Source organism: Choloepus didactylus, chromosome 8, assembly GCF_015220235.1.
Source record: "Choloepus didactylus isolate mChoDid1 chromosome 8, mChoDid1.pri, whole genome shotgun sequence".
In the NCBI taxonomy this organism is placed as follows: Eukaryota; Metazoa; Chordata; class Mammalia; order Pilosa; family Megalonychidae; genus Choloepus; species Choloepus didactylus.
In genome coordinates, this window is record NC_051314.1 from 92614561 (window position 1) to 92637926 (window position 23366).

General features: G+C 36.9%; 1 protein-coding gene across 7 annotated transcripts in view; it reads right to left on the minus strand.

Annotated features, from left to right (window-relative positions):
- Window positions 1–23366, minus strand: part of TMEM117 (transmembrane protein 117) — a 516480-nt gene that overhangs the window by 31657 nt on the left and 461457 nt on the right. Inside the window, exon 7 of one of the 7 annotated variants that reach the window (XM_037845390.1) lies at window positions 11620–11664. The exons of the other annotated variants lie outside the window; for them this stretch is intronic. Coding sequence (XP_037701318.1) covers window positions 11647–11664 — 18 coding nt within the window. The 3' untranslated portion in view covers window positions 11620–11646. Of the gene's footprint in view, window positions 1–11619; window positions 11665–23366 lie in introns of those variants that run through there. 7 annotated transcript variants of the gene reach the window in all.

Sequence of the window (23366 nt, forward strand, 5' to 3'; positions counted from 1 at the left end):
GAATGGATGGTGACGTCATTAACAATAGCAACAAGAAAATAAAGGATGCGGGACAACTTTGAGGAGAATGGTTAAGGTAATAAAATGAGTTTTGAATGGTTAAGCTTCTTTTGGATATTCAGATGTTGCTCCAGAAGACAACTGGAAATATGGATCTACAACCCATCCCATCTATGTATTTTACACTTAATCTCGAAATTTGTCATTCTCTTCTTATCACGTCACACTAACCTATGCCCCACAAGTCAACTTTCAGGAGTAAAAGTAACAAGGTATTTCAGGACATCTTATTCTTAAAAAATCACCCCCCACCCCCAAACACACATTTCTGGAGAGTTACCAACAGATCTCACAGTTGTACATAAACCTTTCTCTCTCTCTCTCTCTCATTCTTTTAAACAGGTAAGAACCTATTGTTTTCTTTCCTTTTATTTCTTTTTCCTCTGACTCACAACAGATATCTTCTGATATCTGCCAGAGAAGCCAACGTCCATGAAACCACTGGGAAAATTCAAATGAGCCTTTGTGAATCTTTCTCTGTCGGGTGCTACAACAGCTGGTTTGTCTGTCCTGCTTCTTCTCCGGTTCAGGAGTTAGACCAACCTAGCCTCCTGCCCAATTCACATTTTGTGCTCTGTGCACTCTCTGCTTCTGTGGCTATATCTAGGCTACAAAGCAGTCATCTGCAATGTATCTGAAATTTTATAGAAATTTTGGAAAGGAGGCTAGGTTTCCATCATCAACATACTCTCCCTAGGAATCAAGTATACATTTTTGAGTCCTGCAGAATGGACTGTGTGACCTCCATGCTCAGTAACTTCTACTCCCCAAACTCTGGATTTATACCAAGCTTCTCTGTTTCAACTCTGTATTCCCCTAGGTTGAACTATTTCCCAAAAGACTCCTCAGTCCATCATGCAAATGGATGCTTGGCAGGCCAGGGGGCCTTCCAGATATATTGGATCTGATCTGATTGATGGTAAATACATCTTGGGTTATTATGTGTACTGTCACACATTTCAAGTGGCATAACCAGGATAGAACCTTTGGAACCTCCAAACAGCCAATGGAAAGGTGGTGTCTTATCAAACAGAACTAATCTCTTTATCTCTCATAGTTTCATTTTGAGCAACTTCAAGCACTAGTTCATTACTAAATTCAAACAAAAATTTGATCATTCTAAAGCAACATCAATTAGCAAATGGAAAGGTTCCTAAACAAATACAGAGAGCTGAAAAGGCCAAGTTGCATGAGAAAAATTCATTTTTCAAATTACTGTGCATCATTTAATTTTTACAACATCATGCAGGAAAGTTTAGTCACCTCAGCCTTTGGAAATAATAATAAAAACACAGTACCAAATGTCCATTTACTTAGGGTCTGCTGATTTTATTAATTTTAATACTAATCAAAAGCTATACATTATAAGCATTCTGGTCAAGTTACTACTAACTGCCTGCATTTCCTGGTGATTATGGTCCTACACAGAATTTTCAAAAGAATTGAGAAGACATCAAATTTCTTCCTATGACTAATTCTCTTTACAGCTTAATAACTCTAAAAATTGTTTCCCACATTAAAAGCACTTCACTTTCTTTTAATGCAATGTTCATTTTACAACTTTTAGTTAATGTGCATATATTTCTGTCTTAAAGAAGAAACAAAAGGGAAGAAAGGCAAAAAAAGTGAATAAAAATGAAAGGAAGATACATCTGTTCACCAGCCTCTTGTCTAACCTCTATGCAGAAACGGCCTTACTGAGGGTGTTTGCTGGGAAATGCAATTTCAGCTTTTTATGCCATGGCAATATGTCTACCAATGCCAATGCTGTATAGAAAACAGGAACTTCAACCTAAAAGCATTTCAGTTTTCAGAAATCACTCGGGATGAGTTGTCCAAAATACTCTGAACTGCATTCTAATTGCAATGACTCATTTAGATTTTGACAAATGCAATTGTTTGGTTTGAATTTATTTTTATTAAAAATCCACAAGTTAAGTGTGGTTAATTTTTCCCTGTGTAACACAAATCAAATTTCTGTTTCAGTAACAGAATTTATTTGTAGGCCTTGAATGAATGAAAAGTAATGTCAGGCAAGATGTTCCTAATGAAGATAGGCTATTCCTAGCAAAGAACTAGTTCTAGAGGGGACAGAAAGTAATTCTGAGTATTTTTAAGAAAATCTCAATGTTTCATTAGCCATGGATAAGAACTGAGTCAGTTGAAAGCACAAACTATCAACTGGCTACTTCTCTGATTATCCATCCTGCATTTCATTTCCTTAAATTGCCCTCTTGAAGCTGAGCTGGTCAAACCCTTCTTGGGATGGTGCCACTGTTTCCCAGCTGAATAAGATGGACACTGTGTGTGCCAAGTTGGCTGGTTCTGTTGTCCTCAGCTAGACTGTGAGGCTTCAAGTTACCAGCCCTATGGGGCCTCCCTGTGGAGCAACTGAAGTGATTCACTTAGAATGGAACCAGTGTCTCATTCATCTTTTAAGGCCTTAGTGCCTGGTGCAGTGTCAGGAATGGAATGAGAGTATAAACAATTGTCAAAAGAATGGATGAGTGAGTGAGTGAGGGAACCTCTATCCCAAAAGGCAGCAGCGTTTTCCTAAATTAGAAAAAGTTGGCAAATTAAGCCCTCAGGACGAAAAGGATGCTAGTTCCAAAAGAGTGCTCAGCATGTCTCAGGGAACATAAAATGAAGGTTCCAGAACATATTCTCATATGGAGTGACAGCAGACCAGCAACCTGCCCTCTGAAGTGGGTCTGGCAAGAATTTCAATTGCTATGTTGTGGTTAATAAAAGAAGGATAGTACATGAACTTGGAAAGGAGCAATTTTCATTGCTTAAACCCATACCTGCTGAACCAGCCTAACTTCTTCCTTTATGAATTCTGCTAAAGCACCCAGACTTGATTCAAGTTTGTAGAGCTGTTAAAATACCTGCTTCATTCATATTTTACTGAATGGGTGGCTTTCTTGTAGTTTTCAGTTTTGTTTGTTGAGTTCATGGAAAAATAATGTGTATAACAGAGTCCCTAGAGAATGAATTAAATTGAACTGTCAATTATCTATTAACTTTCACAGAAAAACCTAAATCTAGATTTGCAAAAGTTGAAGATACAGATTCCATCATACTTTATAATTGAAGCCTTTCAAAATGACAAGGAAATGCATCACTGATGCCAGTCTGTAGTGTTTCAAGAGGAGCAAAAATGCAATTTGTTTGATCTCCAGTACCAGTATTTATTATACAATAATATATTTTCTGTACTTACTGTGATTGGGAAAAGCATGCAACCAAAGAATATTGTTTTAATTACTTCCTTGGCAAAGGGCCTTAAACATGGATATAAAGAAATCACCTCTGTAATAAAAGCGGCATCCTTTAACAATGAGGAAAGAATGAACTCTGTAGAGAAAAATAATTCTGGAGAGAAGAGAGGCCCATCCTAATGGTTCCAACTCATTACCCTTGGTCTCTACCTATTTTGGGTTTTCCGCAGTGTGGTCTTTCCTGCCATACACCAAAGGTACAAATGGCCCTTTCCTTATAGATCAAAGGCAAAAGTAAGTGAAAGAAAATGCTTTTCCCTTTGTTCTTTTTAATATAAGTAGGTCTAGAAGTAATTTTCTTAATTTCTTAAAAGAAATTTTAAGAAAATTCAAGAGACATAAACACAGAAAATACAAAAATGTTTCCAAAACTACAGTAGTTAATGCCATCACCTCCTAGGCACTAAGAATTTATCATATGTTCTATTTTAAAGTCTGCCTTTGTCATTTCTGAGATGTTCTTAGTGTTAAATAACATTGCTGTATTAAGATTATCTCTGTGATAACTGTTTTTCTTCCTCCTGAAAATGAAACACAATCTACTCCCCAAAGTCCCTCTGCTTTTTTATGCCAGTGCCTAGTTAGGAGTCTAAGTAGAAATGGAGTCAAATAGTTTCTTTTACTCCATTGATCACTGTTTGTTTGTGATTAATCCACTTAATTAAACATAAACAAAACCCTCTGCGGTCAGTGCTCAATCCTGGCTCACTTAGTTCCGTTCTAAGTAAATCACTTCAGTTGATCCACGGTGAGGCTGAAACGTAGGTATTTTTTAAAAGCTCAGGAAATTCTAATATGCAGCAAGTTTTGAAAAATACTGCTCTAAGAGTGGGGTAAATAAAACTTTACAGGAAAAATTCTGATGATAGGGTTCTCTGAGTTGTAAAAAATGCCCTCTCGATGTTCTCCCACTTTGAGCACCTGACAGCCAACTCTTGTAAGTAAATCACTTCTGTTAGCAAACTGCAAAATTCCCCAAGAGGGAAGTGGAGATCTTACCTAAGATTGCTACTCCCTTAAATTCTTTTGGGAACAGTACCAGCTATAAGAAAATTAATTAAGTATCTTGATGACTCTATTTCCAGAAAATTAATGCTCATCTATGGAGGATTTAGGGTTTAGAACATGAACTCTATAGAGAGAAATAATTCTGGAGAGAAGAGAGGCCCATCCTAATGGTCCCAACTCATTACCCTTGGTCTCTACCTATTTTGGTTTTTCCGCAGTGTGGTCTTTCCTGCCATACACCAAAGGTACAAATGCATGTATGTCTATATAAGATTGAAACTATGAGGTGATACTCTAGGCTTCAGGGAAAGATACGAAGCTTCAGGAACCAATGCGTTTCTCCTCTGTGACTACTTAAACCTTCAGTGCCCTTCAACCATAGAGTATTATTGGGAATACCCTGGAGATTTTTATGATTCTATTACAGGCTGTGAACTTTCTGAAGCTCAAGTTTATTTCCTCGTCTTTGTAGCCTAAGTAGAGATTTAAAATGCATGAGACTTGAAATCCTTCCAGAGCTTGTTACCTGTGGGAAAATACCAAAAATTTGAACATAGAAAACTATTTGCTATAGAATAAAAGGTCATGGCATAGGTAGAATTGATTGAACTGGAAGATTAGACAATGGAAAAAGGTTCCCTTGAACTGATTTGCTGATATTATTTTATATATGTATGTGTGTGTGTGTGTGTGTGTGTATACACTGTTTTATGTATCTCTATCTATCTATATACATATATATGTATTTATTTAAAAAGACAGCTGGTATAAAAATCATGATGGAGAAGATTTAGAAAAAAATTATATTCAATTATCTAAACATATGGCAAATCAATGCCCTTATCAGAAAAAACAGCAATTACAACTAATTCACTGGCCCAGAAAAATAATCTCATCTCCCACGACATCACTTAGAGGGCCATTGTTTTCAATGATATGCTTATTTAATACAACCATTTACAAAGGGATAGCCATTGTACCACTTCAGTGGGCTGGAGATTTTACTTACATTTTTGCCTGTGGCATCTTTTCCCTTGTGTTGGAAAACTCATCAGTTAAAATCCATATTGGTTATCAACTACAGAGTAAGCACTCATCTCTGAAATCACTCCGCTGATTCACATTTTGCTCTGAAGGGAGTTGGTCAGGCCACATTTGACACAATGAGGAAGAACTCCATAATATATGTGAAGGGAGACAGTCGGTAAACAAGGAGCAGAACGTGCCCTGATGCCACAGACCGCAGCTATTGCACAGAGTGTGCGAGAGTATAAGAGACAAATAGGCCTACTGAATGCTTTTCCTATTAGGAAAAGGAAAAAGAGAGAGAGGGGGGTAGGGAGCAGGGAGGGACTCTTTGTTGTGTGTGTAGTGTGCTGCATGTTGCCTGTGTATTTTGAAGGACACATTATGGACAACGACGCTGTGTATTTTGAAGCAGGATGAAAGACAGTCACATTTATCTGTTTTATGAATGACTGGCATAGAATAAGTATCATTATGCAGAAACTGAAAGTTGGGCAGGTAATTTAATTTAGATCCACCTTTTCAGAATATTGCAAGTGGTATACACCATTACTAAAGCACCATGCCATTTAAAAATTCAATATGCTGTTGAGCATTTGTCCAAAACAATCATTTCAAGAGCATAATAAAAAGAGAGCAGTGGATACAAATAACAGAAGTCTTGTCTCCCATCTAAGATTTAAGATTTAAATGATTTGAGTTAACTTACTTAAAGATAACAAATTAAACAAATAAAACTATTTTGTATTTAGTGAACTGATAGAATTTCAGGGAGAAATAATCCATTACTTAAAAATACATAATTTCATGGACCTCAATTTTTTCATTTGTTAGAAGAGAAAACTTTATTAGGCGATATATAAGGTCTCTTTCAGCTCTCAAATATTCTGTTTCTAGATAAGTGAAATAAATAGCTTTCATCACTTTGACTTTAGTGGAGGATAAGATAGAGCACTATCAATAATTGTAATCTTATTTTCAGATAAGAGAATCTAATACCAGGACTTACTATACAGGTATATTTTCAACTTTAAAACATACAACTTTAATTATACCTAATATGTATAAAATAATAGTAATAATCAGAAAGTAAATAATAGTGATATGTTGCCTCTATAAATGAATAGCAATTAGCTTTCTATTCACCAGAATCCCCAGACCTTTTGTACTAGTCTGTTTGATACAACTTTAGTCCTTTACTACTTGAATGATAATTATAATTCTGATGACATTAATAATAGATATGTCATTAAGGATCTATTTTATGCTGAGCACTTGACATAGTTTATCTTATTTAATCTTCACAGTGCTAGTATGGATGTATGTTTTATCTGTTTCATGGACAGGAAACATAAACTCAGCTCAGAGAGGTGAAGGAACTTGCTCAAGGTCTCCCACCTACTTAGTGACAAGTCCAGGAATTGAGATCAGGTCACACTGAAAACAAGGTGTTGCACTTTCCACTGAGGGGCTTATGTGCTGAAGAAATGAAGACTTAAAGAGCTCGGAGAGAGAGGAGCCGGTGAAATGAACAGAAATTCGAGCTAATACAATACCCCCCTAAGATTCTCTGAGCTCAGTGACTGAGCCCTGCCTGTATCTGTATCCCTTTTCATATCCCATCCTACCAAAGGCCCTACTCTTTCCCTCTGGGCAAATCGCTGCCCCTCCATCAGCCCCCAAGTCCCAGCCTGCAGCTTGGAAGTGTCATTTACCTTTCAAGTCCCCGGTTGATAGAAATAACTGGTCTAACTCTTGGATTCAAGTTTAATTCTCTCCTCTCTGGGCTGGTCTGCCTGCTGGAGGGATAAAGATGGAAGATGACAGAAGGGGCAGGGGGAGTGATGGAAGCAGTGACCTGCTCCAACGGGTCACTAGGAGACCCTGCAATCCCAGGGAACAGAGATCCTCATCCAGGATCTCCTTCATGCTCAATGGCAGCGTAAACAGAAAAGGGGAAGCAATGCAGCTATGCACCTAGGTGACTTATAATTATGCAGACTGACCACAAGGCTCTGCCCCAGCAGCTTACTAACAGACGTGCTTAGAGGCACATGTTTATTTAACACTACAGTTCCTTCTGTCTATGTTCCTTCATGGTCACCACCTAGATTCCAACCATCATTTCCATTTTGGTGGTCTATACCAACCCCAGGCCTGTTCTGTCACACTGTCTCCTGATATGCCCAAATTAGGCTAGTACAGCCACCTCCTTGCACTGCCTTGATATTGTCACCTCGGCAGTGATTTGATGGCCTAGTTGATGCCTGCAGGACCAGCTACATAATTTGCAGAGCTCAGATGATAATGAAAATGTGGGGCCCCTTATAGAAAAATTACTAAGAATTTCAAGACAGCAAAGCAAAGCATTAAACCAAGCGCGGGTCCCTCTGAGCACAGGGCCCTGGTGGATTGCGTAGGTTGCAAGTCCATGAAGCTGGGCCTGGGTGCCTGTTCAGTCTTTACTTTATGAAAACCATAATGCTAGTTGGTTTTTCTCTAACAATATATATAATGCGTCTATTAGCAAATATATGGAAAGCAGCAGACATTTGTTTTTCATCATGCCTTAGAGAGCTCAGGTGGTATGAATAAGTTACCCAGGGTTCCCTGGTGTTGTAACTGGGGTTTTTAGTGCAAGCCTGTTTTTCTGCATTTATTTCTCAATGATTATAAGACCTACTTTTATATTTACTCACCATCACCCTTGAGCCCAGCTTGAACCAGCCAGGCAAGCTATCAGTATGAGCTGTTCTCACCTGCCTGACCTTACCCAGGCATAGCTCTGGCTTCATGGCCCACTTTAGTGCCAGCCAAATACACTTACAGATGCCCAGCATAGTGGCAAGCTTCTCCCACTCAAGAAGAGTGTTATGCTGAGGATGCAACACTGTGGAGTTTTAAAAAATTCAGTCACTGTAACATCTCTTTGCCTGTGAATAAAATTTATTGATGGTAACTTTTGAGGTCAACTTTTCAGGTGAGGGTGTAGAACTAGAGGAGAGTCCCTTTAGGCACAACTAATTAGACAGATGCCAAGTTTTAGAAAATTTGCTTACTGCTGTAGGAAATAAGGCTTGAAAGGGAGAATTGGCTCTGGTGCTTGCATTGGAAATATTCCCTCCATCACGTTTCCCACTCGAACATCTCATTTCCTTCTTCTCCTCCTTACTTGTCAACAAGAATGTTAAAATCCTTTGAAATCAAATGTCTCAGTCTAAACTTGGTAACAGGTTATTACTCAAGAAGAAAAATGCCTTTTTGTCTCACATTAATAAAACAATAATTGTTTGGGTGACCCAACCTGCAAACTCCCTCATCATTAGATATTTATTGAATCGTGCAATGTGTGCATGTGTGCATGGGCAAGACTAACAGAAATTCACTTCTGCTTTACGGATCTTCAGTTCACCCTTTGTATTGGGAACACTTTGCCTAGATATGCAAATGTGGCAAGCTGACCTTGATAAATGGTCTGTTTGTGTAATTTAGATTAGTTCAATAATTGTTTGAAACAGAGGCCAGACCATTCCCAGGGGTATTAAACATTCACTTCCCAGCCTCGATGGTCCATGAGGAAGGAAAGGTCAGAACAAAGTCTCTTTACCACCCTTACCCCAAGGTCAGGTCTACTCTTGCTGTCTGTGAGCATTTGCCTGGAATTCAGCAGGAAGCTGGCTGTAAAAGGGTGGGCTGATTCCCTAGATTTTACTGGAAACCGTGATGTGGTGAAGCCAGCTAACCTTTAGAAAAAAGCAGAGAGCAAAGCCAAATCGAAAAGGTAATAAAAGTGGTCCTGTGGCCTTTAGACATGACAAACTATTTGCTGTGGTCTTGCTTTAAATAGCTGGTACAGCGGAACAGTTCCTGAGAAATGAGGTGGCTGACTTGTAGTTTTACCATCTATTTTGTTTGTTTTATTATAGAGAACTATTCCTTTTTGTCTTTTAACATATCTGGAGACCCCTACTAACAGTGAGTATAAGTAAGAATTACGGTAGCCTCTAAGAGTCCTTGAGTTTGAGCTCGGTCCCTTGAATGTCCCCATTCCACCCAACGGCTCCCATGATGAGTGACCCCACTACTTGCCATTGCAGCCTCATTTGGAAAGCCCCATGCTTAGGGCTCTAAAATTTACTTCCTTTAACAACCCCCCTGATGCAGGCCTATCCCTTGAGTCCATAGTGAATATGTTTAATGCCTTTCCAGACTCTTTCCATGAACACTGCAAAAATTTCTAGACCGGTTCTTCATTATCCAGATAAATAATCCATCCAGATGCTCCCATCTTCCTTCACATGGCTTGATTTCAAATCCCCTCAGGCTATGCTTGCATTTCTCTTAACAGGTTCTAATAGGTTTGTGGGTCTCTCTTAGAAGGCAGCGCCCACATCTAAACCCAATTCCAGGCCTGAACTGACCAACTCGGGGCAGAGCAAGACTAATGACAGCTCTGTTCTAGACACCATACCTCTTAAACAGTGAAAACCTGCCCGTGATCAGAAACGCAAACAGTTCAGAGATGTCTATAATGCAAAACCAGGTCTCTCTCCTCCTCCACCACCTCCAGCCCCACCTTCTTCCAAACGTCACTGCTAGGTGTCCTTTCAGAAAACAAATCCTTTACTCATAGCTCAGGAGTTAGATGCTTGGCATGAGAGGCGGCGCTGTTTCTTCCCAAGCCTCAGATAATTGTAACAGGAAGGGAACTTCTGTTGCCGGCTGGCTCAAGATAGAGCCAGCTGACTCCCAGTTTTACTGACAACTGAGCAATGGTAATGCTGGCTAACTTTTTCCAGAAAAACAGAAAACAGCCAGATCACAATGTTTATAAAAGTGGCCCTATGGCCTTTAGACTTGATTGGTGAAAATTAGTAACCTTTATTTTGACTGGCTTTCCTTAAATTATGAGATTGAAACTCCTTTGATAAATTGATTGACCATTTCAACTCTCCCTTTGTATTTACTCATCTTGTAGCTTTCATGCATTTACTCCATCTAGAATTGCTTTTGATGTCAGGAATTAGGTTGTAATACAACTTTAATTTTTTCCAAATATCTAGCTAGTGGTCTTAACAGCTGTTGAATAATATTTCTTTCCCCCACTGTTGTGAAAGGCTACCTTCATTGTACATTAAATTATTTCTATGTATATTTTAGGTGTGTTCTAAATCTTTATCCTAACCCAGTTAACTTCTGTCTATTTCTTCTTAATTTAATATATTTTTTAGTTGTGGTTTCATGATATATTTTAATATCTGGCAGGGTGTCTATTTTACACCACATTTGCAGACTTTTCATGGCTAATTGTGTCTGTATATTTTTTTCATTTTAATTGTAGAACTGTCAGGTTCAAAAACAGACTGGTTGATTGAGGATTACATATATGATTAATTTAGGGATAATTAAAATATCGGTAAGACTGAATCTTCCTCTTTAAAGCAAAGTAAGTCTTTGCATTTGTTTTTCTCTTACATACAACAGCAGAAATTCTTAAGGTTTTCTTCATATAAAACTTAGACACTTTTATTAATTTTATGCCAGCTAGTATACCTTTTTTGCTTCTCTTGCTAATGGGGAAACTTCTTTCACTGTATTTCTAATGGGTTACGATTTTAGAAAGGCTATTGATTGGTTGGTATTAATTTTGTAACCAATTACTTTCCTGAATCCTAATTGTAGTATTTCTGCTAAATTCTTTTGATTTTCTGAGTATGTGATCATATCAGCAGCAAATGTGATAATTTTGTCTTCTGCTTTATACCTCTTCTTTCACTTGTTTAATTTAATTGGCTACTACTTTCAGAGAAATGTCAAATTCGGGAGTAATGACATTGTGGATGTAGATTATTTCAGTCATGGCCATTTCCTCTTCTTTTAGAATGATTTATTGCTTGCCTGAGGCTGGAAAACCAAAGACTACAATTCCCAGGATCCCCTCAAGCTTGGATTCTACCTGTAATTTTGTTTACACCAAGCTGATGTCCCCTCGAGATTTGTGGGAGTGAGGCAAATTGGGCTGTGCTTCTGGTCTGTTGATTCTGCAAACCAGGAGAGTGGTCATGGAGCTTTTGGGGTTTTCTCAACCGTAGTGGAGATGGAGGTGCCTAATGCCGAGTTTTGTAGGTGTTAAGAGGCAGTGGGCAGTAAATTCATTTTGCTACCAAAGGTCAAGGTTGAGAGGGTGTAGTCCTGGAGGCAACAGTTAGGATAGGGGCTTCCAGATTCTCCAGCTTCACAATCACAGCAGAGGTAGCAGGTCTTGGCAGGCTCATTGTGGGCTGGTGTTCTGGGAGACGTACAGGAAGATTAGTCTAGAGCTTGTTCCACCAGCCCTTCAAACAATCTCATAATCAATTCTGGTATTATGGCCCTTTCTAATTAAACTAGCTAGAATGGTTTCTGTTATCTGCAACCAACACTAACTTATAGAGCATTCTTATCTTGCTCCTAAATTTAAAGGAAATGCATTGAGAACTCTAATATGTCACCATTAAATATGATGCTGGCTTTATGTGTATGTTGTGCAAATATATTTTCATAATACCTTTACAATACTTTAGAAATTATTCCTTTACTTTAAATTACTCCATATCCATGCTTATTTGCTCATATCATTTCTAATTTTATGCTTTTTTCTCTCTTGGTTTCCTTAGTTTTCTGCTTTGATAGCAAACTTACAATCAATGGACATCCATTACTTTTTCTACCATCCTTTGTGTGTGTATGCATGTTTATGTTTTTAAAGAATAGGACCACATTTTATTTCTGTTAAAATTCACCTTCATATATTTGGCCCAGAGTTTTTTAACCCAATATATTACCTATTCCTCTCGGCTTTGTTTCATCTAAATGCTGGTAAATTTGACCAGCATACAATTTATATGATTTACTTAAAAAAAAAAACAGGACTAAAAATAAAAGCCTGCTAAAAACCTTTAGAAATCACTTTATAGACTGACATTGATTTACTGATCAGCATTTTAAAAGTATGATCTTTCAATCAGTTCCTAATCCACCAAATTAAACTCACACTTTTCCCACATTTCTTTCTTTACTTCAGTTATGACATTGTGTTAGACTTCTTAAATATCTCATCAATTGCCTAGGGGCTCAAGAACTGTTTTTAAAAATAATTCTGCTTTAATAAACTTAAAAAAATACTTCTAATAAAATATTTTAAAACAAGGTTCGGCAAACATCAATTCAACTATAAAGCCTATCATATCACTTAAAATTAGAAATTGATACTGCTTTTCCTTCTACTATAAATATTCAGTTGGCATTTCCCACCATAAGTTAGGATTTTTAATGAGTCACTGCTGCTTCATCTTTTCTGTGGTTTGCAAAGGAAAGAAACACTGTTAGGCTATACTTATCCTCATCAGCACCTGATTTGTACATTTTTACACAGAGTATTCTGTATTCAATTCAATTAAAACCAAGATATTTTAATATATATATACATATACACACAAATTCATACAGTAGGAGAAGTTGCCATGGAATCAATAAAATCTCAACCCCTCTTGGGAAGAAAAATGCCATATTTTGTCAAGTCTAAAACACTATTAATTATAAGACACACTATTAATTCATTTAATAACCATTTTTTTGTACAAAAATGAAATAGAACTAATGCATTAAATGTATTCACTAATTATGAGATGCATTTTGATTTCAGAAAGATTAAAATGTGAAAACATGCACCTTAGAATCTCAATCAGAAGAAAAGTTGTTTATTTTTCTTTTTAAACACCTGTATGATTTGACCCTTTGGAAGTATGAAGCTAGGTTCTCTGTCTTTAGCAGAGGATGTTCCTGAAGGATGAAGGACACCATTCCTTGAAAGAGAGATCACCCAATCAGCTTTGTATATCTTTATCAGCTCTCACAGCAGTTTTGCTCAATTCTTACCCAACTAGGCGACTACAGGTATTTTCCACAAGCTTCACTTCCACAGCTGCAAAGAAATATTATGGCACAGCAGAAAGGAAGACGGTATACTGAACCTCTGAGCTGCAAACAATATTTTAAAAGTTGTCTCACTTCTTACATGTTTAATGCCATAATATTATTCCTGTCAGCAGCTTCTTTTCTTTTTTTCCAAGAACTACTCTAGCTAACAGTGGGTCCTGCTGAAGTTTAATCACATTGTTTTGAATGAATAATTCTGTGACAGAGCAGCAGAAGAGAGAAGGAAGGTCAAGGAAGAAAAGCATAGATTTAGACATTTATAAAGTGCTTACTCTGTGACTGAAACCATGCTTTACATACATAGTAAGTATATTTGGGGGAAAAAAAAACCTGTTAAAATGCAGCCTTCAGGCATTTTTCCAATGTCTAATGGACTGCTTTTAAACATAAAACCAGGAATCCAGGAATTTTTTTGCTTTTGGTTTCCCATAAAGGTTCATTAATCACCACAGATCACAAAAAAATGAATAAAATGTTATAAAATCTTGCCTTTCAATTTCCTATAAACCTAATGCCAACATTTGCAGTGAAGAGTTAGAAAATTGAATGGATTAGACACATTCTAGAATATGATTCAGTGGTTCATAGCAATTAAGAAATATATGTATCTATCAATATCAGAAATATATGCATAGCAGTGGTTTTACTGGCACAGGAACTTTTTATTCTTTAACATCAAATATTTCTTGATCCCTCCTCTATTTTTAAAAGAATCATAGATAAAATTTACTGAATTATTATTATCCACATTTACAGAGAAGGACAATAAGGCTTACAGAGGTTAAGAAACTTGCATAAAATCACACAAGTAGTAAATGGAAGGACAAGGGCTTGTACCCAGCAAATCAGACTCTAGAATCTGTGCTCTTAAACACAGTTCTATACAGCCTCCCCTTGCCAAAGCATTAACCAATAAATAATCAAAAGTATTCTGTGGTCAAAGATTTATGAATCAAATAACAGCAATCAAGACATTAAAAGTTAAACATTTTGAATCTCATGTCCTAAATTTGCTTTAATTATGGAATATATGTCACACCTATTCTGCAGAAAAACTGACCCATGCAATAAATCCCAATTTCTTGTTTTATTTCTCATATTTAAAATGTTTCCCCTTTTTGTCTGTAAAGTCTATGTAGTTTTATTTATAAGAATGGTTTCCAATTTCTAATATATAAGCTAAATTATCATATATTATTGTTTGAGTATTATGACACGAGTATTATAAACCTATGTTTATCTAACAAAATCTGCCCAACTCTCTTCAATGTTGCCTGTGTATTTACAACCACACATAAAGTTTTAACATGAAAGCAAAAAAATCCTCACAAACAATATTCTCTATACCTTTTGCAGGATTGTGGTAATAATGCTTTTAATTAGACAACATGCACAAAAGTGTGAACTATATAGTTGCTATCATTCAATAGATTTTAATTTTATCTTTGATGACACAGATTTGAAATTCAGGAATCTTTCCCTCTATTTCTGGCTTTGACATTAATTAGCAAGATGACCCTGAACATGTCATTTAACCTCTCTGAACATCTACTTCTTCTGTTAAATAGAAATAAATATGACCTAATATGCTTGAACTGCTATGATAATCAATGAAATACAAAGAAATGGGAGTGAGTTAGAAATTTAAAAATACAATTTAAATACAAATTATTATTTTAAAATAATTTTATTTAGGGACTCATTTCTTTTAGATTGGTTCATTTGCTAAAATCTGTTCTAAACTTCTAGAAATATTATTCTGAGCTCAAAACCAACAATGGCTCCACATTTCTGACCCCATCAAGTGTACACTCCTCTAAGAGGCTCAGCCTCAGGCTGCCTACCCTAATACCCCAGTAATTAGTTCCTGCTGTGAACCACGGACTCACTGCTGCTCGTTTTAAGCCCATGGTCACAGTGTTCCACATCTCACTCAGGATGCACAACAGTGTCTGTTCCCTTTTCTACTTGGTGCATTCTCTTCCAGTCTTCAAAATCCAAAATTTTCCATGACCACCTCTGGAACCCCTGAAGAATTTATAGAATACACCTCATTTTGCGATGTTCCTCTTAATTGCTGGACACCTTTGCTTGTGTCATAGTTTTGCTCTCTTCACCAAATTATAAGTTCCATAGCATGAAAGCCCATCCTATATACTTTTTCAAAACATTTTTACAGTGTTGAGCACACACTGTGAATTTTTCTGTATAGATCATTCATGGGATAGTCACTACATTGAGCCTATTAAGTATCCGGTGCTGTGCCAAGAGCTGGTGAACAAGGTGGGCACTAATGCACTCCTCAAGGAGTGGAGTCCACCCCCTACCCCCCCCCACACACACAGTGTGGTGGGGGATTCAGGCCCATGCACAGACATTCATTGTGGAGCTTTAGAGTCCTTTCTTAGAGTTTGTGGTAATTTGAAGCTGTATGTACTCTAAAAACACAAGTTCTTAAATGTAATCCATTTCTTATGAACCCATTGTACGTAGGACCTTCTGATGAGGCTACCTAGTTAAGGTGTGACCCACCTCAATTAGGATAGGACTTAATCCTCTTACTGGAGTCCTTTATAAACAGAATGAAGAGATACACCACACACACACACACACATAGGAAGAGAGAGAGAAAGTCACAAAAGGGAGAAGCTGAAATCAACACAACCTGGAAGAGAAGGGAAAGACAAGCAAATGCCACCATGTGCCTTGCCATGTGACAAGCTAAGGACCAAGGATGGCCAGCAGCCAATCTCAGAATGCCACAGACTTGAGGAGAAAGTATCACCTTGATAATGCCTTGATTTGGACATTTTCCTGGTATCAAAACAGTAAGCTAATACATTCCCATCATTTAAGCCAGCCCATTTCATGGTATTTGCTTTGAGCAGCCTAGGAAACTAAAACAGAGCAGTGCACAGAGCAGTGACACACAGTCTAAGCCTTAGGAAGTCAAAGTAGGTTTCTCAGAAGAGGTGACTCTTAATCTAAGAATCTCAGAAAAATGAGAATCAACCACATGAAACAGGCATCAACCTCACTCTGAAGTTTCTCAAGATAATTGAGCTGCAAGGGACTTTAGGGTTCACTTGAGGTCCAGTTGAGCCAAGCTTAAATTACAGTCTTATTCCCCTACCTCTCAATTTTGGCAGAGTTTTCATTCAGTCACATGGCTTTACTCAGCCAAGCTAATGATATGTATGATGCATGCTATTTTCCTTAAATCAATGCATCTATTCCCTTAATTACATTACCTGTCAAACACGACTAAAAATAAAATGCCCTAAAGCAAATACCAGCATTTCCTCATCAGGTATAATGCTATATTATAATTACTTGTCTTAACAGTCTTTGACCTGGATAGGATTCGAGACTTAAGAAGAAGAGTTTAAGAAAAGTTTATCAGAGGAGCAAAGGACTAAGAAGAGAAAGGGCACTATTGTTTATTAAATGCACACTATCTGCCAGCCACCAACAAATCCATTTTACAGCCCTCAGGAACGCAATGGGGGTGAATTCAATAATATCCTTTTATAAAAGAGAAAACCAAGATTTCAGAGTGGTAAGGCACTGTAATTCAGTACACAGCACAGAAAGTTGTGAAATTCAGACTTATATCTACCCAAAGCTCACGTTCTTTACCTCCGTCAACTTCTTCACCTAGTTGATACCTCATTTTTCAGACATTTGGTCAGAAAAGTGATCTCTGTGCCAGGTCTCCCCTTTTCAATGTACTTATAACTCTCTGTATTTTTCCATAGTATTTACACAGCTTGTATTTACACATTTATTTCTATAATTCATTGATTAATAGATTAATTCCTGCCTCTTCTACTAGACTCCAGGCTCCAAAAGGACAGTGACCTTTCATTCAACATATACATATATATATATATATATATATATATATATATATATATATATATTGCACAGGGCCTAGAATATTGTTGTCATTTAATAAGCACTTATCAAATAAATGACACACACATCACAGAGTCTGAAGCAAAGTCACACTGTAAGAACAACACATTCTCAGTGAGGTGAGAGATGCCTAGGTTATTTGGGTGCTTTTGACAACACAATTGCTGTTTACAAGTTTTGAAATACTAAGAAACACTCCCCAGCAATCGTTTACATCTTCCCAAGTAGTAATACTATATGTAATGTGATAAGAAACTGTCAATGGACAAACACAGGTAATTTAAATGTCCTGTTACAACCAATAGGTATAATTTTTATATAAAGTTAGATATTTTATATCCTTTTATAAAGTTAAAGTTATTTTAAATCCTCTGGTATTAGTTAAAACTGTGTGTGTGCACACACAAATAACTGATTGGAAATAAAATGTCCTAAACTTAATATCAGTATTTCCATAGCAGGTACAATTCTTATATTTTATAAATATATATGACGTGTGTGTGTGGTGATGTGTGTAGTTTAATTTTATTATTCTAGTCCCCTAGCTGGAAGCTAGTTTTGCCTCAAAAATTTCATAAGGTTTTGCTCCCAGTGCTTGAGAATTTAGAAATAAACTATGCCCATGTTATATCTTTTAACTTAGATTACAATAGGGATGTAAAGAATAATTTAATCAGTGGTCATATTATTGCAAAATACTCAAAGAGGGCCTTAAATAAGTTCATTTAGCTTTCTTTTTATTCTACCTAGTTCTTTGTCTTAGAGCCATCTGATGTAACCCAATGAAAGACTGGCTTCCTTTTTCTAAGTAACGAAATATTTTTTCACTTTCTAACCAGAAGTGAACTGCTGCGTACAAATGCTATCAAGAAGGAAAGGAACTAGAAGGAAACATTATGTCATTTATTCCTTACAGTAAAACTTAGAGGCAGTAACATCGCTCCAATTTATAGATGAGGAGAGCTAAAGCTGAGAGAGGTTAAATAACGTATTCCAGTTATGCCAGAGCTGGGTTGGTAGGTGATACAGTCACAATGAGTCTTCTGTGTGCCTTAGTTTACACACATATAGCAGAAAAGTAGCTGCTTAATCAAAATGTGTCTGAATTATATGATAAATTTTTTAGTAAGTGTGATGCCTTAAGCACAGAGTTGGTGCTTGGTAGGCAGTCACATAAAATTATTGCATAACTATTTATTATTTTTAATTAACTGAATTTATTTTGCAACATAGGTAAAGCCCATGCATCCAAGGTGTTTTAGTTTCCTAGGCTGCTTAAAGCAGATACCATGAAATGGGCTGGCTTTAAGCAGGAGAATTTATTAGCTCACAGTTTGAAGCCGTGAGAAGGTCCAAATCAAGGCATCATCAGGGCGATGCTTTCTTCCCAAAGACCAGCTGCCAGTGATCCTTGGCTCCTCTGCCACATGGCAAGGCACATGGAGGCATCCGCTGGTCTCTCCCTTCTCTTCCAGGTATCACTGATTTCAGCTTCTTGCTTCCATAGCTTTTTCTCTGTATTCATTCCTCTCATAAAGGACTCCAGTAAAAGGATTAAGACCCACCCTGAACCATGCCTTTAGCTAAAGTAAACTCATCAAAAGATCCTACTTCCAATGAGTTTACATCTACAGAAATGGGTTAGATTTATGAATATGTTTTTCTGGGGTACATACAGCTTCAAACTACCACACAAGGTGACAGGGATAAAAATTTTCTTCATCAGTGAATGGATTAGCAGGTGTCACTGAGCACTGAGGTAGAGCTGGGTGCTCTGGAGGACTGAATAGTAGTAGCAGACACATAGATCCAGTCCCTGGTTGGCCATGAGGGGAAAATCCAGTGTACGAGCAGGTATCAGACACTCTGGACAGTGCTAACTTCTAAAGGAAGCCTAGAAAGATAGTATTGTCCATTACATTTCAATGAACGTCACTGCATCATTAGTTCATGAACAATTACCCTACGATCTGAAGTGTCAACATTTAAACCTAAACTGACAAGAGGTCCCCTCTTAATTGCTTAAAGTTCTTTAACTCTTTGGATTGGAGGCTACGCACAGATGAAACAAGTATGCAACCCCAAGGAGAATTGAAATGGGCTTGAACTCAAAGGTTGCTAGTGATGGTCTTGCCTCGAAACATGGCTCTCTGCTTGTGAAACATTATTCTTATTAAAGTTGACAGTGATCTCAGAAGATCTTAACAATTTCTCATTTGGCACCCAGGGTGATTTACATTATAGTGCCTAAGCTTCAGCAGAGATTAGAAATACATGTAGATGAGAAAAGAGCTCATATGTTACCATTTGTGTGACTCTCCTGCTGCTGGGAAAAAAAAAAAAAAAAAACAACAACAAGCTTTTTTTAAAGGTAAAAGAGCATCCCACTGGGAGAAATGTTAGAATTCTATTTAAAAGCCTTTATTTGAGCTTTAAATCAAATGCTCAAGTGGACACCTCTATATAGAAACTGACCAAGTCACAAAATGGTGTGATTCCAAACTATATTTATATTGGTTACTGGGGAATTAGAGTATTTGTGATTAGGTTCCCAGACTTAACCAAACTATGTTGAAAAACATAGTTTAGCTGAACTATTGTGGCTTTTGGTGTAAAATAATAACCCTACAGTAAAAATGTAATGTTATAATAATGTAACCTTACAGTAATAAATTGTGACACCATGTTGCTGCTGCTGTTCAAAAGGAGGTTTCCTCCCATGTGTGATTATGTGTACACATGTGTGCCCCATGTGGGGATAGTGGTGAGGCAGCAACATGATGTCATCCGTGCACAAGCTGCCCAAGTACACAGGATTTTGCAAATCACATACTCATAATTAGTACCATGCCTTAGAATTTCTTTACCATTAATGAGTATTTCATTGGAATCAAGATATGAAACCTGTTCAAAAAAATAGCCACTGGCCATTTGATATGTGGCTAGTCGATGCTGAGAGGGACTATAAGTGTAAAATGCACACTAGAGACTTTGTATGAAACGAGAATGTGAACTATCTCACTGACAATTTTTTATATTGATTTACATGTTAAATGATTTACATGTTTTTATATTGATTTACATGTTAATTGATTTACATGTTAAAATGATAATACTTTGGAACTCTTGGATTAAATGAAATATATCATTAAAATTAATATTACATGATTATTTTTATTTCTTCTTAAATTTACCTACTAGAAAATTTAAAATTACATATATGGCTAGCATTGTATTTCCACTGGACAGAATTTTCTAAGTGTACAGGAGTTTAAGGAGATTATAGGGACATAGGCAAGAAGGAGGCAGAGTTCAAAATACCTTGGTTAGAAATAAAGGTTTTCCTTTAATGGATATTAAAAATCATAACTAAATAAAAGTAAGTTAGACAAGGTATAAGAACTTTTTCTCCTCTTTTTCTCATGAACCAAATTTGAATTTTTTTCCCATCCTCTGACAAGGTTAAGGACCAGTTTCATTCTCAAGCCAGCTTTCCGGTATTTTAAGGAAATTATCTTCTCTCCCTCGAGAGCTTTCTTTTCAGTTTTTGTATCACTCCTCGCTATTTTAGTCAATTTCTTTCAAAAATGTTCCAGTTTGTGTGTGTATTTCTGAAAGCACTGTGCCTACAATAGAGCTAAATTCTGAATGATCATGGGTTGACCAGTTTAAACTAGAGCTGAATTATCACCTCCAGTATTTTAAATTCTGTTTCTTTCTTTAAAAAAAGCCCACGTTCTCGTTAGTTTTGTGACAGCCGTAGCATGGTATTCATTCATACCAGGCAACAACGTTTTTCCTACCTCTTGCTGCTAAGCCTTGATTCTTCCATTCTGTATGTTTGTAATTCGACTCTTCAGAACCCTTGCACTTCTTCCTATGTAAACTCATATTATATTCGTGCCACTATTCTAGAGCTATGGTGTCCAAAAATATTTTCCACAATGCAATGTGGGAAGAATTTTCATAGGAATCTGCTATAAAGTTGAAGGTGCTCTGATTGAGGTGGGTTAGTCCCTTTCTCAACCATCGCTGTTATTGCTCCTGTTGGTCCCCCCTGTGACCCCCTGCCATCTGTGGAACCTAGGGTTCAGAAAATGCACTTTGTGTCTTGAGCAATCAAGAAGTGTTCTTATTTCTGAAATCATATTAGGTCTCTAAATTCCTTAAGCGCCTCACTCTGATATCAAGAATCACTGAGACAAGATGTCATTTATATAATGGGAGACTTTACCCTTTAACAACTATTTCTGACTTTTCCTTTACCTCATTATTTTGGGTGTTTTAGAGGTATCTGCCCTCCCTGGTAATGAGATCACTCTGCTGTGGGAGATTCTAGAATGTTCCAGAAACAATCAAGTAGAATGGTAGCAAAAATTTAAAGTGTACCTTAAGAAATATTGGCCCAGATTCCAATAAAAGACATCTTTTAGTTGTAAATTATAACTTTGATTGTAACATCTGCCTCGCCAAGCTAGAATCTGCTGCAGTATCTGGTCTGTGACACTAATTTTCCACAAGTAGCTGAGTGAAGTATAAATGCTAACAGTTATCTTGTGGAGTTGTTTACTTACTGGCAGAATAAAATGCACTGTTTCTGTAAAGCTTCAAATCCTAAACAGAATTAAGAGTGTTAACAATGCTCAAATTGCTGCTAGTTTTCATCATCCATGTCAAATGAAGTTAATTCAACTCAGTTTAGGTCATTTATGGAAACTCTCACTGCAACAAGCTGGCCAATTGGTGGCGATACTAAGATAAATGTGATGGTTCACGCCTTCGGGAACTCACAGACTAGTGGGCTACACACTCTTTTGAAACTTCCAAAGGAAATCAGCCATAACTAATACGATTAGCATCAACTATCAAGATGTTCTGTAGTGAGAGAATAAAAGGGTTATTAGCCACCTTGAGAAAAAGCTAAGGTTTTTGATCAACTAGAGATAACGTCAAACCACATTTGGATGACAAGTCTACTATTCAGAAATTACTTAACTGGCTCACTGCTCTACAGAGAAAAACACATTTGTAATCTGTCACAGAGGTTTGGGCCTGGATCTATGTATACTGTCGAGGAATGCATTTTCCTTAATGGGCATTTTATGACAGCTCACTAGCCAGCCCTGTAAGTGTGGAGACATGGATTTAAAGTATTGGGGCTTCTGACCTTGGCAATTCTGGAGTTCTTACTGGTTTGGAACTTCATTTGCACAGTACACATTATCCAAAAGGGCTGATTCCAAATACAATTCACTTGAGTAATTTGCTGCTAGAAAAAAAACTCCTACTTCAAATTGCTGTGCAACAATAAGAACAACATCTTCCCTTATACAGTGGAAGAGAAAATTATCCATTAATGGTCACAATGAAATATAAATATAACAGATGTTAAAATACATAACATGTTCATTATCCTAAGACACTCAGTGATTCACTATGTACATACCCTTTTGTTATGCAAAAACATGCAAGTGCTTTATTGAACATTAAAGGATTCCTAAGCAAGTAAAAATGGGCTTGTCTTTCAGTCACCAGTCAAATTTTCAAAGGAAGCATAAACATCTTCCACCTCATCATCTTGGCAAAAATTATACATTTGGTTTCAGAACACAATGCTGTTGTTCCTCTGTACAACTCAAGCAAGTTTATTTTCCTTTCATTTATCCTCCTGAACACTGTATTACTGAGGATAGTTTTATGCATGAGTATATTATAAATTCACTCAAATTTTGATAACTGCTGACATATGAATTATATAGTTGTGGCTCCTTCTATTTTTAAATATTCAGTAAACTTTCTCATTTTAATTTTCATTAATTCCCTTTTCTGAGCTACTGAGAACTACAGCATAGGTATTATATTCATCTTTGTAGTCCCAACATCTCACACATATTTAATAATTGTTGGGTGAAGAAAATCATTAAGCTTTCAAATAACTTATTTTCTGAATAAGGTCACATTGGTGACATTCCAGAGAGGGGACCATGAGAGAAAAACAGTCTCCTCAGGACCCTGTCCTGGCATGAGTCCAAGATATGGGTCAGGCTACAGGGAAAGGTACTTTAGTAGACTAAAAAAACTTGCGAAGCCTGAGAT